Source organism: Canis aureus, chromosome 10, assembly GCF_053574225.1.
Source record: "Canis aureus isolate CA01 chromosome 10, VMU_Caureus_v.1.0, whole genome shotgun sequence".
Taxonomy (NCBI): Eukaryota; Metazoa; Chordata; class Mammalia; order Carnivora; family Canidae; genus Canis; species Canis aureus.
Genome location: NC_135620.1, coordinates 53011751 through 53025383, shown reverse-complemented (window position 1 = coordinate 53025383; position 13633 = coordinate 53011751). Strand labels below are relative to the sequence as shown.

The 13633-nt window shown below is 51.1% G+C and overlaps 2 protein-coding genes across 4 annotated transcripts; one reads left to right on the top strand and one right to left on the bottom strand.

Moving 5' to 3' along the window:
* Window positions 1–1426: 1426 nt before the first annotated feature.
* On the bottom strand, window positions 1427–4951 carry GALT (galactose-1-phosphate uridylyltransferase). 2 transcript variants are annotated; one of them, XM_077912373.1, is made up of 11 exons: window positions 4771–4951; window positions 4315–4484; window positions 4010–4085; window positions 3836–3884; window positions 3585–3714; window positions 3375–3431; window positions 3099–3221; window positions 2693–2825; window positions 2508–2591; window positions 2043–2197; window positions 1427–1765 (listed from the first exon to the last, which is right to left on the bottom strand). In XM_077912373.1, exons 1-11 carry the CDS (start codon window positions 4850–4852, stop codon window positions 1682–1684), a joined length of 1143 nt encoding a protein of 380 aa, XP_077768499.1. In that variant the 5' UTR covers window positions 4853–4951; the 3' UTR covers window positions 1427–1681. The 2 variants fall into 2 exon arrangements, with proteins under 2 accessions (XP_077768499.1, XP_077768498.1); XM_077912372.1 differs by having other exon boundaries at window positions 4689–4950.
* Window positions 4952–11301: 6350 nt separating this feature from the next.
* SIGMAR1 (sigma non-opioid intracellular receptor 1) lies at window positions 11302–13371 on the top strand. 2 transcript variants are annotated; one of them, XM_077912371.1, is made up of 4 exons: window positions 11302–11587; window positions 11732–11932; window positions 12066–12140; window positions 12999–13371. In XM_077912371.1, exons 1-4 carry the CDS (start codon window positions 11437–11439, stop codon window positions 13223–13225), a joined length of 654 nt encoding a protein of 217 aa, XP_077768497.1. In that variant the 5' UTR covers window positions 11302–11436; the 3' UTR covers window positions 13226–13371. The 2 variants fall into 2 exon arrangements, with proteins under 2 accessions (XP_077768497.1, XP_077768496.1); XM_077912370.1 differs by having other exon boundaries at window positions 11303–11587; window positions 12066–12158.
* Window positions 13372–13633: the final 262 nt, after the last annotated feature.

The window sequence follows — 13633 nt, the reverse complement described above, 5'->3', positions numbered from 1 at the left end:
GACTGAAGTTTTCAGCCCCTCCTCCTTACAGCAGTCCAAAAACAAAACCAAGTTCAGTGGCTCAGGAGCCACTGGTCAGGTGATTGGAGAAGGTGAAGGTGCCCCTGACTCCAGATAAGGACTTCTGTGGGACAATGATTCTTAAACTTCGCTGGGCATTGTGGTTTTAAAACAGCCAAGCCACACTCCAAAATAATTAAATCCGGTCTCTGGAAGGGCCTTGGCATTAAGGTTTAAAACTCCCAAACGATTCCAAAATGCAGTCAAATCAAGGGTGTTGGGTCAGGTGTTTGTGTAAGTGTGCCTTAAGCCGGCAACACACCCAGGGTTCACATCCAATCCCAGTGACTGAGGTCTCAACGGAGATGTGTACCATGTCTGTCTGAGGTCCTTCCAGATACTCCAAGTTCCAGACCCTATCCCTTCAGGGTCTCAAGGAAGAAAAAACCCTGGACTAGAAGACAGGCAGCCAGGGTTCTCCCAAGCCAAATCATCACTGTCTAGTCCTGGCATGATACCCCTCCCAAACTCAGTTGCCTTGAAAGAATGAAGATAAAAAGCCTCTGGCCATCCTTGCATTGCTCACCAGCCCTATCCTCACCTAAAAGTTTGGAGGGCACTAGATGGCATCAGGTCTCCTGGGTTGCATGCCCTATTATTGCCATAGTCATACAATCTTGCCAAGGAAACAGACTGGGGGACACCTAGGTGGCTCAGAGGTTGAGTACCTGCCTTTGGCCCAGTCTGTGATCCTGGAGTCCCGGGATGGAGTCCCATATCAGGCTCCCTGCATGGAGCCTGCTTTTCTCTCTGCCTATGTCTCTGCTTCTCTGTCTCTCATGAATAAATAAATAAATAAAATATTTAAAAAAAAAAAAAAAAAAGGAAACAGGTTGGGAGGAGTGGGGACAGACTCAAGATCACTCCAAGAACCATCCCCTCCTTCCAGGTGCTGGGGCTCCTAACTCTATTAGCCCCTTCCTTGCCAGAGCTGTTTTCTTCCTTTCTTCTGCTGCAATAATTGGGGCACATGGGCAACTACAAACGTGCAGAGCCTGCAATTATATGCTGCACATGAGAGTCTAGAGAAGTCAAGGACACAAAGCCACGTACACGTTCCCTTCCCGCCCCTTCAGCCCCTGTGGGCTGGAGCAGAGCCAAGCTGCAGCCACTCAAAAAGCCAAGGTTCTGGCCAGCAGCCCAGTGTCTGGCCACTGACCACTGGATCCAGGATCCTGCTCCCCCACTCCCCATCAAACCCTCAGGCCTAGGCTTGATGAGCTGACATATCATCCCAGGGGTGGTGGTAAAGGGGGCTCTGGCCTTCCGAAAGCCTTAGCCACAGACAAGAACACAGAATTTTCAAAGTTTCTTAAACTGTGATGCCTTTGTTACTCCAGGAATAAGAGAATCTATAGGCCAGACATTAAATTGAGTATTCATTTTATTCAGAGATTTGGGGTGGAATTTTTGTACTCTTAAGTTTTGTATATTTGCAGGCAAAGAAGAGTTGTGGCTGGTGCTATGCCATCAGCCTTTAACCCGGATCCCCAAGGATTATAGTTCATACTCCTCTGTCATTAGAATAAGTTTGAGAAACACAATTTAGTTTTATTGATCCCACATCTTCCCAACCCTCGGCCCTGGTTCCCTCAAGCAGAAGGCCCTGTGGTCAGCGTGGTCAGGCGATGGTTGCTGTCTCCCTATCCTTCTGCTGCCCCAGGCGGTAATGAACCTCAGGAAGCATCCTTAGTCTCTCTGCAGCCTGGAAGGGAACAGGGGGCAATCAGGGAGGAGGAGGCTGCCCAGAATGGTGGTATGGAGTGGTATGAGTCGAACAGTAATAATGAGTACCTAGGAAACACCGGGGGGAAGGCTAGTAGGACCAGGAGGCTGGTGATAAAGACTGCCAAAGTAACCAGAGGATATTGCTGAGCAGCTCCTAGGTTATAGCGGTTTTCAGGGTCATGATTATTGAGTTCCCTTGGGAAAATGGGAAACAAAAGGAGCACCCAAGGACCCAGAGTGCTCTGAAATCTGACCTGCTCGGGGGTGAGGTCCCTCTGAGCCTGGGCAAGCATTTCATAGCCAACCATGAATTTCCGGACGGTGGCAGAGCGCAAGAGTGGAGGGTAGTAATGAGCATGAAGCTGCCAATGATCCCAGTTGGCTTCAGCCTCTGATCCTGTGGGAGCCCCTGACAGAAGAGATAATTGGGAAGGGTCATTTTCTAGTTCTTCAGCCTAGCCCCCACCCCTAAACTAGGCTAGCTACCTGAAAACTACATTTCCCAGCATTCCTTGCCACTGAGTAGACCAGGCATTGGAAAACACTAGGAGACATAGTTTCACCAAGTTTATTGTTCCACCTTCAGTCCCAGCACCCCTGGTCTGGACACTTCCCCCAACAAGTATTTCAAAGCCTGCTGGGGGTTGCAGTCCACTGAGCTGGCCTCAGGACCTCAAAATCGGTGTCAGAGCTAGGTATGGATGCTCAAAAAGCCTTACCGTGCCAACCCATGGAGTAGGGAAAGGATGTCTCAAATAGGTTGTCATACTTGGTCAAGAGCTTCTTCATGATGGAGGCTAGATCTGGAATCAGAGCCTGACTCTCAGCCTGGGGCCAAGATGCTGGCCCTACAGAGCTATCCCCATCCTGTGCCTGGCCCCAGGGTCCCAGCTGGAAGACTCACCATCACGCTCAGCAGGGGTCAGCTCAGGCAGGCGGCGCACATGCCTACGGGGCAGCAGCAGTGTCTGGAAGGGCCATACTGCCCAAAAAGGGACTAGTACTAACCAGTGCTCACTGGTTAAGACCAGTCGTTCCTGGGCAGATCAAGTAGAGTTGAGGTCATGAAGGGATGGGGTTGGGGGACTGTCAGCAAATAGGCAGGAAAAGAAGAAAAAATGTACCCAGAATCTTACCTCCACTACTACCACCCTAATCTAAGCCACTGTCATCTTTCCTTTGGATTATTGCTATGGCTTACCCATCAAGTCTCTCTTCTATTTTCCTTCTACCCTTCTCCTTCATACAACTTTCTCTTTTGGGCTGAGGGTAGGGGTTCCTTACAGAAACAGGGTCTGGCTTTTCCCCACCTTTCTGAGCAGCTCCTGGCGGCCATATTCCATTAGCAGGGGCTCTCCATGTTGACTCTGATAGGCCCGCTGAGATCGCTCCTCACGCTGGGCAATATCTGGCAGAAAACTACTGGCCCACACCTGTCAAGGGGCAGGAGCAGAGAACAGTTGGCAGATCCTTTGCCTCCAAGCCTCCACATTACTAGCATATTTACTCTGTCCCTCTAGGTCCTTTCCCCACAGTACTGCCTTGGACTCACCCCAGAAATCCACTAGGGCCCCTGACACACTTACCTGGCAGTGGGGATGGGGGTTGGAACAGCCCATCATGGCTCCTTTGTTTTCAAAGATCTATCGGGTAGAGGTAGGCAGCTTTAATAGCCAAAGAGACACCAAACCAGCCTCTCCTGACCACATCCTGTGAAAACAGGAATACTACTTCCCAGCACCAAATCTGCACCACCCTCTCCCTGCCCATCCAGGGGAGGGGGCAACCTCACAGACCTGCACCCAAGGGTACCGGGCACCCAGCTCCTCTGTCACTGAGGCCCATGCATCGACGACAGTGCGGATCTCAGGGACTGACATAAGTGGTAGCGTTACATCTGACCAGGGGTGGAAGCACATGACCTTACTAGGTGGTGTAGGAGGAAGAAATTACAGTGATATAGGGCTTGGCTGTGCCAGGGGCAGGGCCCAACCTAGTGCTCAGTCCAAGCCCTGGGTTGAAGGTAAGAGAGGAAATCCATAGTTACCAAACTCCTCGAGCAGCCTCCGCTTGGAAAAGAGGATGATCACTGGGTCCTGAGATAAAAGGGTATCATTCTCTGCAACAGAAGTCCCCCAACAAGTCCAGCCACCCCCACCCCCCCACCCCCCACCCCCCACACCCACCCCACCCCCGCCAACAGCAGCTAGAGCCAGTTTACCTGGATTGGGGGCATCAGGCTGCAGAGCTGGAAAGTCGTTGTCAAACAGGAAGGTGCCATCATAATAGGGATTCACCTACTGACAAGGATGGTCTAGAAGCATTTGCTGCTCCATACCCACCAGTCATCTGGCAAGCTTCAGGGGCCAGACAGGCTACAGGCGGGTGTGGGGGGCCCGCTGTGGGGTCAGAAAGACTCCGTGGGCTATAACACAGAAGGGAGTCCACTCCGTTGTGGGTGAGGGGCAGCTCTAAGAAGGAGCTACTACTCCGGCTCAGTTGCAGACGCAGGTTCTAAAGGCTTACCTCTCCATTGGCGCGTGTGGCCCCGGGACACAGAGGGTTGTGGGGGTCATGGCGGGGAACTGTCATCAGGAGCGGGGGTTCCACTTGCCCCTGCCAGGGCCGCTTCATGCGGTGAGCTGACACCAGAACCCATTCATCTTGTAGCGGGTTGTAGCGGATATGCTGATGTTCTGGGGACAGAAAGACAAGATCAATCAGCAAAACTCTCTGACTCCCTCTGGCCTGGGTCTCACCCACCAGCAGGGCCAAGCTTGGAGGCACCGTCTCGGCCCTCTCCTGCTCAGGAGCCAAAGACCCGAGCTTGAGCTTTCCCAGGTCCTAATTAGCCTCAGCCCCAACTCGGTCGCTGAGGCTTGGCCGGGTGGGGCACCGACCTCGGGGAAGGGACGGTAACTTTCCAAGCAAAGGGAGGGCTCGGCTCCGCGTCCCAGCGCGTCCCAGACGCCCTGCAGTTACCGCTCGCTCGGAAGGTTGTGGCGGTGGCATCCGCCTCTGACGCCTGCTGGCGCTGGTCAGGGGGTGATCCGCTGCGCGACATTAGGCCACTTGCGTGGGTGGGGATCTTCTGGAGCTCTATAGAGCAGACTCTCACCCATCTCTGGGTCTGACCCGCCCCGCCCCCCGATGATTGGCCAACCTCTAGCAGGTGACCGCCTAAGGGACCGCCCACCTGACCGCGGGCGCGACTCCGGAAAGCCTAGCTTTTGGGGGGAGGGGGCACTTTGGTCATCCCAGTATACCCCCGGGCCAAGTCACTACTTTAGGAAAAAAATCTCTGTAAAAACCGCTGCTTGCAGATCCCTCAGCTCCGTGACACAAGATTTCTTTGCCGTATTCAGTCATTCATTTGGTCACCCGTTCAGCAAATATTTACTGAAGATCTGTGTGCCAGGCCCCTAGGCTCCATGTGGGGCAAAGGGATGCCCCTGCACAAGTCAGGCATCATCTCTGCTCTCCCGCAGCTCACAGTCTGGGGTCGGGTAGGGGTATAATCCTGAATCCACAATTGTCGCACTTGTTCAGTCGCCAAGGTGGAGAAGCAAAATGGCATGAGGGTGAGGGTGGGAGCGATCTGCTTCAGCTCAACCCTGGCTTCCAGTTACTACCTGGGGGAGTGGATACTTCACCAAAATCAAACCCCATCCCCTCCAGGCTGGAGAAACAGGTTTGGGGGGGAAAGAGCCTAAGTAACCATGTTATTTATTTAGTTATTTAGCGTTACAAGCACAAGAAGTGAATTGTCTTGTAAGAAGGCTAAAAGAAATGTAAAAGTGTGGACAGGACCCAACTGTCAGTAGCTCCAGCCACCATCTAGGTATATAATCAGGTATATAATCAGCCGCCATCTAGGTAGGATCAGGGGTGTTTCCTTTACACTAGGATAAAAAAATTCAAATTAATTCCTCCCTTGGCACTTTTTAAAAGACTTCTAAATATTGTTTGAACCCCCTGCTCCTTCCACATGCAGAACAGAAGCCTAAGGTCACCCAGAGGATTAGTGGCCTAGCTAAGATTTGAACCCAAGCTTCCAGGCTCTTCTCCATGCTCTAAAATGCTCTGAGATTTCAGTGAGACTCAAGACAGAAACCTAATGAGATAGGAACTCCCCAGTAGTAAGGAGGCCCCTTCCCCTAACCCAGGCCAGGCCAACCCAGGTGTTTTGCAGCTCAGATGCAAAAACTGGGTCATTGGTCATTTACCTAATCTCTGCCCTTGGTCCTCAGACTGGAATCTAAAGAGACTACTAGGTAGGGGGCAGGGAGCAGGAAACTGAGAAATGAGCATTTAACCTATACCATTGGCTTTTCATTCTTTGGGGTGGCGGTGGGGTGGGGGGAGCTAGGATAGATTTGCTTTCCTCCTCTCTCAGCCATCTTTGTTGTTGGAGTGACTGGATTTTGGAGGCAGACCCATTTTCCCAAGAACACCAGTGCTTCAGTGCTACTCCTTACATCATGCTGATACAGTTTTGAATGTAGGTGAGGTCCAGAGCCAACAGCCAGGAAAGAATTATTGAGAGGTCTTTGGTCCCAAAAGGTGGTGATTTTATTAAAGCAACAGGGACAGGACCCTGGGCAGAAATATCTGCTGCACCAGGGTTGCTGAGGGGTGGTTGATTATATACTTGGGAGCTGGGGGTAAGGAAAAAGGGAGGTTTTTAAAAGAACTTTCATATGCTAAAGAGGATCTACAGGGCAGCCTGGGTGGCTCGGCGGTTTAGTGCTGCCTTTGGCCCAGGGTGTGTTCCTGGAGACCTAGGATCGATTCCACGTCGGAATCCCTGGGTGGAGCCTGCTTCTCCCTCTGCCTGTGTTTCTGCCTCTCTCTGCTTCTGTGTCTCTCATGAATGAATAAATAGACTCTTAAAAAAAAAAAAAAAGAGAATAATTCAACTTTGTTAAAAAAAAAAAAGTATCTACGAGATACTGGAGGCCTTGCCATTGTCAAATTAAGGTTGTTTTTTCCTCTAGTAAAGCATTAACTTTAAGACAGTTGGGAGCTTCCTTCTGGAAATTAGGTTATTGATAAGAATGCTTTTTTCTTACAAATGTCACTAAGACATTTGTAAACTGAGGAAGACTCTTGTCTTGCTGGACTGTATCTCTGTAAGTTAACCATTTGTTTTTCCTTCCCTTAGCTTTAGGGCAGCCAGGAGTGCCTGAGGAATGTTGCACATGTCCCACCTGGGAGAAGAGGGAGGGGTTTGCAGGGTGTCTGCTTTGTCCTCAGTTTGCCTTCTGCTCCCTTGTCAATGCCAACTAACTTCTCACCCCCTTCAGAAACACTTCCAAACCTCTTCTCTGTCTCCAAGATGACTTTTTGGGGGAGGAACAGAATGGCTGAGATGGAGCCTACTGAGCCCTTTCCCTCCAGGATCCCTTGAAGATCTCTAATACAACATTGTTGAAAACAAAACTTGCAGGGATGCCTGGGTGGCTCAGCGGTTAAGCACCTGCCTTGGGCTCAGGGCATGATCCTGGAGTTCCAGGATCCAGTCCCACATTGGGCTCCCTGCATGGAGCCTGCTTCTCCCTCTGCCTGTGTCTCTGCCTCTCTGTGTGTCTCTCATGAATAAATAAATAAATAAATAAATAAATAAATAAATCTTAAGAAAAAGAAAAGAAAACTTGCAGTCCAAAATTGGCATCACATAGGTCAAGTCTTCAGGGCAGCCCCGGTGGCTCAGCAGTTTAGGGCCGCCTTCAGCCCGGGGTGTGATCCTGGAGACCTGGGATCAAGTCCCACGTCGGGCTCCCTGCATGGAGCCTGCTTCTCCCTCTGCCTGTGTCTCTGCCTCTCTCTCTCTCATTCTGCGTATCTCATGAGTAAATAAATAAATAATCTTAAAAAAATATTTAAAAAAGAATAGGTCAAGTCTTCAAACCCAGGCTTTTTTTTTTTTTTTTTTTTTAAAGATTTTATTTATTTGGGATCCCTGGATGGTGCAGCGGTTTAGCGCCTGCCTTTGGCCCAGGGCGCGATCCTGGAGACCCTGGATCGAATCCCACGTCGGGCTCCCGGTGCATGGAGCCTGCTTCTCCCTCTGCCTATGTCTCTGCCTCTCTCTCTCTCTCTCTCTGTGTGTGTGACTATCATACAATAAATAGAAATTAATAAAAAAAGATTTTATTTATAAAAAAAAAAGATTTTATTTATTTATTCATGAGAGACAGAGAGAGAGAGAGGGGCAGAGACAGAAGCAGGCTCCCTGCAGGGAGCCCCACACCGAACTGGATCCCGGGTCTCTAAGATCACACCCTGGGCCAAAGGTGGCGCTAAACTGCTGAGCCACCTGGGCTGCCCCAAACCCAGGCTTAATGCCTAATATAACTGTGTTTCATTTTTTTTAAAACAAATTTTTATTTATTTATGATAGTCACAGAGAGAGAGAGAGAGAGAGAGAGAGAGAGAGGCAGAGAGAGAAGCAGGCTCCATGCACCGGGAGCCCGATGTGGGATTCGATCCCGAGTCTCCAGGATCGCGCCCTGGGTCAAAGGCAGGCGCCAAACCGCTGCGCCACCCAGGGATCCCTGTTTCATTTTTTTTTTTTTTTAAGATTGATTGATTGATTGATTTATTATAGACATAGAGAGAGAGGCAGAGACACAGGAGGAGGGAGAAGCAGGCTCCGTGCTGGGAGCCCGACGTGGGACTCGATCCCAGGATCGCGCCCTGGGCCAAAGGCAGGCGCTAAACCGCTGAGCCACCCAGGGATCCCCTATAACTGTGTTTCAACTTCCACAGACACGTTGTCTTCACGGATTAGTCAGGAATTTTCTGATTAGCACCAATGAGCCCCTACATGGGCATTTTCTTTCCCCCAAAGGAAAACTAGGTAATCTGCATAATACTCCTTAAGGGAAAGGAACTTGCCTGGAATAATCCTTTTCTCTTGCTAATAACTTTCCTGTGCCAGGCTCCTTCCTATAAAAAAAACTTCCATTTGGGGGGCATCTTATCTTACACGTCTGACTCCTGATTTCAGCTCAGGTCACAATCTTAGGGTTGCGAGATCAAGCCCCGCGTGGGCTTTGCACTCAGCAAGGAGTCTGCTCCAGATTCTCTCCTTCTCCCTCTGCTCCCTCACCCTGCCTCACGGTCACATGCAAGCTCTCTCTCTCTCTCTGTTTGTTTGTTTGTTTGTTTGTTTTTTAAGATTTTATTTATTTGGGGGCAGCCCGAGTGGCTCAGCAGTTTAGCTCCGCCTTCTTTTGCCCAGAGCCTGACCCTGGGACCTGGGATCGAGTCCCGTGTAGGGCGTGGAGCCTGCTCCTCCCTCTGCCTATGTTTCTGCCTCTCTCTCTCTCTCTCTCTGTCTCATGAATAAATAAATAAAATCTTTAAAAATATATATATTTTGGGGGGATGCCTGGGTGGCTCAGCGGTTAAAGCATCTGCTTTCAGCCCAGGGTGTGATCCTGGAGTCCCAGGATCAAGTCCCACTTCGGGCTCCCTGCATGGAGCCTGCCTCTCCCTCTGCCTATGTCTCTGCCTCTTTCTGTGCATGTGTGTCTCTCATGAATAAATACACACACAGAGAGAGAGAGAGAGAGGCAGAGAGGCAGAGACAAGCAGAGGAAAAGCAGGCTCCTGGCAGGGAGCCTGATGAGGGACTCGATCTCAGGACCCTGGGATTATGACTCAAGCCAAAGGCGGATGCCCAACCACTGAGCCACCCAAGTGCCTCACTCTCTCTAAAAATAAATCTTTTTTTAAAATAAATAAATCTTAAAAAAAATTGGTAAAAAAAATAAAAATAAGTCTTTAAAAAATAAAAACCTTCCATTTTGTATGCCTCCTCCTTGGAGCTCTCCTCTACAGGCTAGATGGGGTGCTCCCTGATTCATGAATTGTTTAATAAAGCCCATTAGATATTCAAGTTTACTTGGTTGAATTGTCTTTCTTAACAGAGAGAGTCCGTCTTCCCAGTCTCTACTCTGTTTTTTTTTTTTTTTTTTTTTTTTTTTTTAAGCTTTATTTATTTATTCAGAGAGAGGCAGAGGGAGAAGCAGGATCCATGCAGGAAGCCTGACGTGGGACTCGATCCGGGATCTCCAGGATCACACCCCGGGCTTCAGGCGGCGCTAAACCATTGCGCCACCGGGGCTGCCCACCAGTCTCTACTCTTAACTGCACAATACACTGTAACACCGTTAGTGGCCTGTATTAGTCTAAGTAATCTTAGTTGCTGTAACAAATGACACCACACCCCCAAACTCAGTGGCTTAGCAACACAGTCCATTGTGGAGGTAGAGGGGAAGCAGCATTCAGAATTCTCCACTACTTAATTCTCTGTAACTAAGATAATAGATGAAGAAAGAGTGAGAATGTAAAGAATTTCACAGGTTTTAGGAGCTGGACCTGGAAGTGGCATACAACATTTCTGGCTATACTTCATTGGCCAGAACACAGTCATATGAGCTCATCTAACTATAGAGTATACTGTGGAATGTAATCTGACTGCCCAAGAGCAAAAGGAAATAGATTTGTGAACATATAGCATCATCTCTGCTACATGCCCCTACTGAGAAGCCTAATGACCATTTCCCATCATTTTATCGGACCTCTCAATTACATTTGACTGTGTTGATCCTTCATTCCATCACTATCATGTGTGATGCTATGTTCTTACAGTTCTCTTCTCCCTTGTTTTATTTTTATAACAAACACACATGTCACCACTTGCAGGGCACTAATTGCTTTATAAATATTAACTCATTTAATCTTCATCACAATGAAGGTATGCTCTCTGAGGTAGGTACTTTTATTCATCCCATTTCACAGATGAGAAAACTGAGTCACAGGGTTTAAGTAACTTGCCCAAGATCACACACCTAGTAGATGGCAGAAGCCGGGCTTTTAACCCAGTCCAGCTCCAGAGTTACTTTCTTAATCACTGCACTTTGCTGCCTCTTTTCTCCTTTGTTTCTCTTCCTTTATTATTCCGCTCCTCATAACCCTTTTGGTTTACAATGCACTCCTCTCACATTTTGTGCTTCAAAGCAAAGAATGAATCGTAGGCCCCCAAGAGACCCCCTGTTGTCTCTTCACAGCGACTTGGCTCTTGGAACAGGCCACATTCGCTAGAATGCCCTCCCCATTTCCCCTACACACGTGGCTCAGGCGTCACCGCCTCCATAAAGCTTTCGGTAACACGCCTAGGCAGAAGCGCCTCCTCCCACTTTCTGTGCTAACAAAAATGACGATCACAAGTCCCGGAAGTCTCTGCTTCCGGGCTTGCCTGCTTCACCTGGGAGTCCAGGCCGGCCACCTACCCCCGCCCACATTCACACCCCCATTCACACGTGGTAGGGCACTCGCAGAGACCTTGCTCGTAGGCCCTGAATAGTGCAGCTGGGGAGGCTTAGCCCCGCCCCCTCGCATCACGCGCGAGGCTCCGCCCCACTCCTCGGCGCTCCCCGCTCCCCGCGAGGAAATGGTTCAACCCGAGGGGCGGAGCCCGGGTGCCCGGACTGTTATGATTGGCCAGGGCAAGCCGTACCACGGCTGTGGCGGGGGAACGGTCGTGGGCTGCGCGCCGCAGGTCCGGAGGCCGTGGGAGTCGCAGCTCCAGGCCCACCGATCGTTCCTTCGCTTCTCCGTGCCAGGCCGCCCGCCGGGATGCAGTGGGCAGTGGGCCGGCGGTGGGCGTGGGCCGCGCTGCTCTTGGCTGCCGCAGCGGTGCTGGCCCAGGTGGTCTGGCTCTGGCTGGGCACGCAGAGCTTCGTTTTCCAGCGCGAAGAGATCGCGCAGCTGGCCCGGCAGTACGCGGGTGAGCCGACGGATGACCGGGCGAGTGAACGGGTGGAGGGCAGGGTCCCGGGGAGGCCCGAGCCGAGCTGGGAGTTTGAGAGGCGCCTTTCCCGAGTTCAGAGTGGTGCTGCCTCTGACCCTGTTGTTCCTCTGCCCCCGCCAGGGCTGGACCACGAGCTGGCTTTCTCTCGGCTGATCGTGGAGCTACGGCGGCTGCACCCAGGCCACGTGTTGCCCGACGAGGAGCTGCAGTGGGTGTTCGTGAACGCGGGCGGCTGGATGGGCGCCATGTGCCTTCTGCACGCCTCGCTGTCCGAGTACGTGCTGCTCTTCGGCACCGCCCTGGGCTCTCGCGGCCACTCGGGTCAGTGCTGGCGGCGGGCCGAACTGGGAGGCTGGGGCTGTACAAGGGCCCATGCCCTCCGTTCTGATGTTTGGCCAAGCCGTGTATTGGCGCTGATCCCCTGATACTCGGTGTCCATCTGATTGTCCCTCAGGGCGCTATTGGGCTGAGATCTCCGACACCATCATCTCTGGCACCTTCCACCAGTGGAGAGAGGGCACTACCAAAAGTGAGGTCTTCTACCCAGGTGGGTAGGGGGGCTCTGGCAGAGAGGTGGGTCCCTTCATTCTGGGGTGCCCAGAGTTGGAAGAGAGCGATAGCACGGAAAGGGGGTGTGTTGGGGGCTCTTTCCAGGTTTCCTTAACCCCCTAGATAAGCCACAGGTCGTTGATTGAGGCAGGTCCGAGGGCCCCCGTTGCTTTCCACTGTTAAAAGGAAACGAAACATAACAGCTTCCTGTTAACCATGTCTGATTTTTATCTACCCAGACACTGTTTTATTCATCTAATATTCCAACAGTTGTTGGGAAGACAGTTGGGTAATCAGATATGCTCTCCTACCCCCAAAGACAAGACAGACCATTGTCTCCCTTTTTCTGTAGTGAAACATTTGACATAAAAAGTAGAGCTTTGGACTTCCACATAAATTTGAGGTTGAGCATTACAGGCATGATAGGCATTATAACTGAACAGCTACATTTCTCAGAAAGCCACAAAAACCTTATAATCACCCCTCCCTATCTAACAGGCCCAGCCCAAATTTAGCTAAATTTCTGCCTGACATGTGTGAGGCTGGGGAATGCAGACTTCCAGGACTCCCATACAGTGGCCCATGGCCAGGTGAGGTGGCCCTCCTTGGCTTCCCCCCACAGAGGACATGAGCCAGGCGATGCCACAGAGGAAAACTTAAGAGTGGCTATCTTGCCTTCTTAATCTTCCAGATGGGCAACCAGGCCATGAGGTAAGGCTTTTTCCTTTCCTGAAGCTCTTGCTCTGCTCCCTGCCCATAGATAGCCCATGGCCTAGGGAGGTGGCAGCAGTGGAAGGGCAGGGCGAGGCTCCTTATGTGGGTGCTCCCTGTCCCCCAGGAGAGACCGTGGTGCATGGGCCTGGTGAGGCAACAGCTGTGGAGTGGGGACCAAACACATGGATGGTGGAGTATGGCCGGGGTGTCATCCCATCTACCCTGGCCTTCGCGCTGGCTGACACGATCTTCAGCACCCAGGACTTCCTCACACTCTTCTATACTCTTCGAGCCTATGCCCGGGGCCTCCGGCTTGAGTTCACCACCTACCTCTTCGGCCAGGACCCCTGACCAACCAGGCCTGAAGGAGGACCTGTGGATAGACAGGAGCGGGCAGGCCCGCATACATCCACTTTCTGGAGCCCAGGTGGAAAGACAGGGACATACTCACAACATGCAATTACTAAGTTCCTGCTGTCAAGCAGGGACATACATACTTACACAACCAAACATAGACTCATGGGGACATATGGGACATACCCGCAGATATAATCCCATGTGTACAGCAGCATCATGCATTCACACCCATCCAGAGAGGGAGCCCCACATATACCAAGGGGACCAGTCATTCAGACTCACATACCACAAGCTTGATGACTAACTCAGGCCTTTCCAGAGCTTCTCTGCCACCAGTCAGGGTTCTGGAGTTAGGGATGGGTGTGGGTATTATACTCTGTCTGGGCCTGACCCCTCAATCCA

Bases quoted from the DNA above. Each gene is read 5' to 3' on its own strand.
- SIGMAR1 (XM_077912370.1), top strand. From the start codon at position 11,437: ATGCAGTGGGCAGTGGGCCGGCGGTGGGCGTGGGCCGCGCTGCTCTTG. The intron at 11,933-12,065 runs GTCAGTGCTGGC...ATTGTCCCTCAG, and splicing joins GGGCTCTCGCGGCCACTCGG to GGCGCTATTGGGCTGAGATC. The intron at 12,159-12,998 runs GTGGGTAGGGGG...CCTGTCCCCCAG, and splicing joins AAGTGAGGTCTTCTACCCAG to GAGAGACCGTGGTGCATGGG.
- GALT (XM_077912372.1), bottom strand. From the start codon at position 4,800: ATGCCACCGCCACAACCTTCCGAGCGAGCGGTAACTGCAGGGCGTCTG. The intron at 3,222-3,374 runs GTAAGTGTGTCA...GCCCCTTGACAG, and splicing joins ACCCCCATCCCCACTGCCAG to GTGTGGGCCAGTAGTTTTCT. The intron at 1,766-2,042 runs GTCAGATTTCAG...GTTCCCTTCCAG, and splicing joins GGGACCTCACCCCCGAGCAG to GCTGCAGAGAGACTAAGGAT.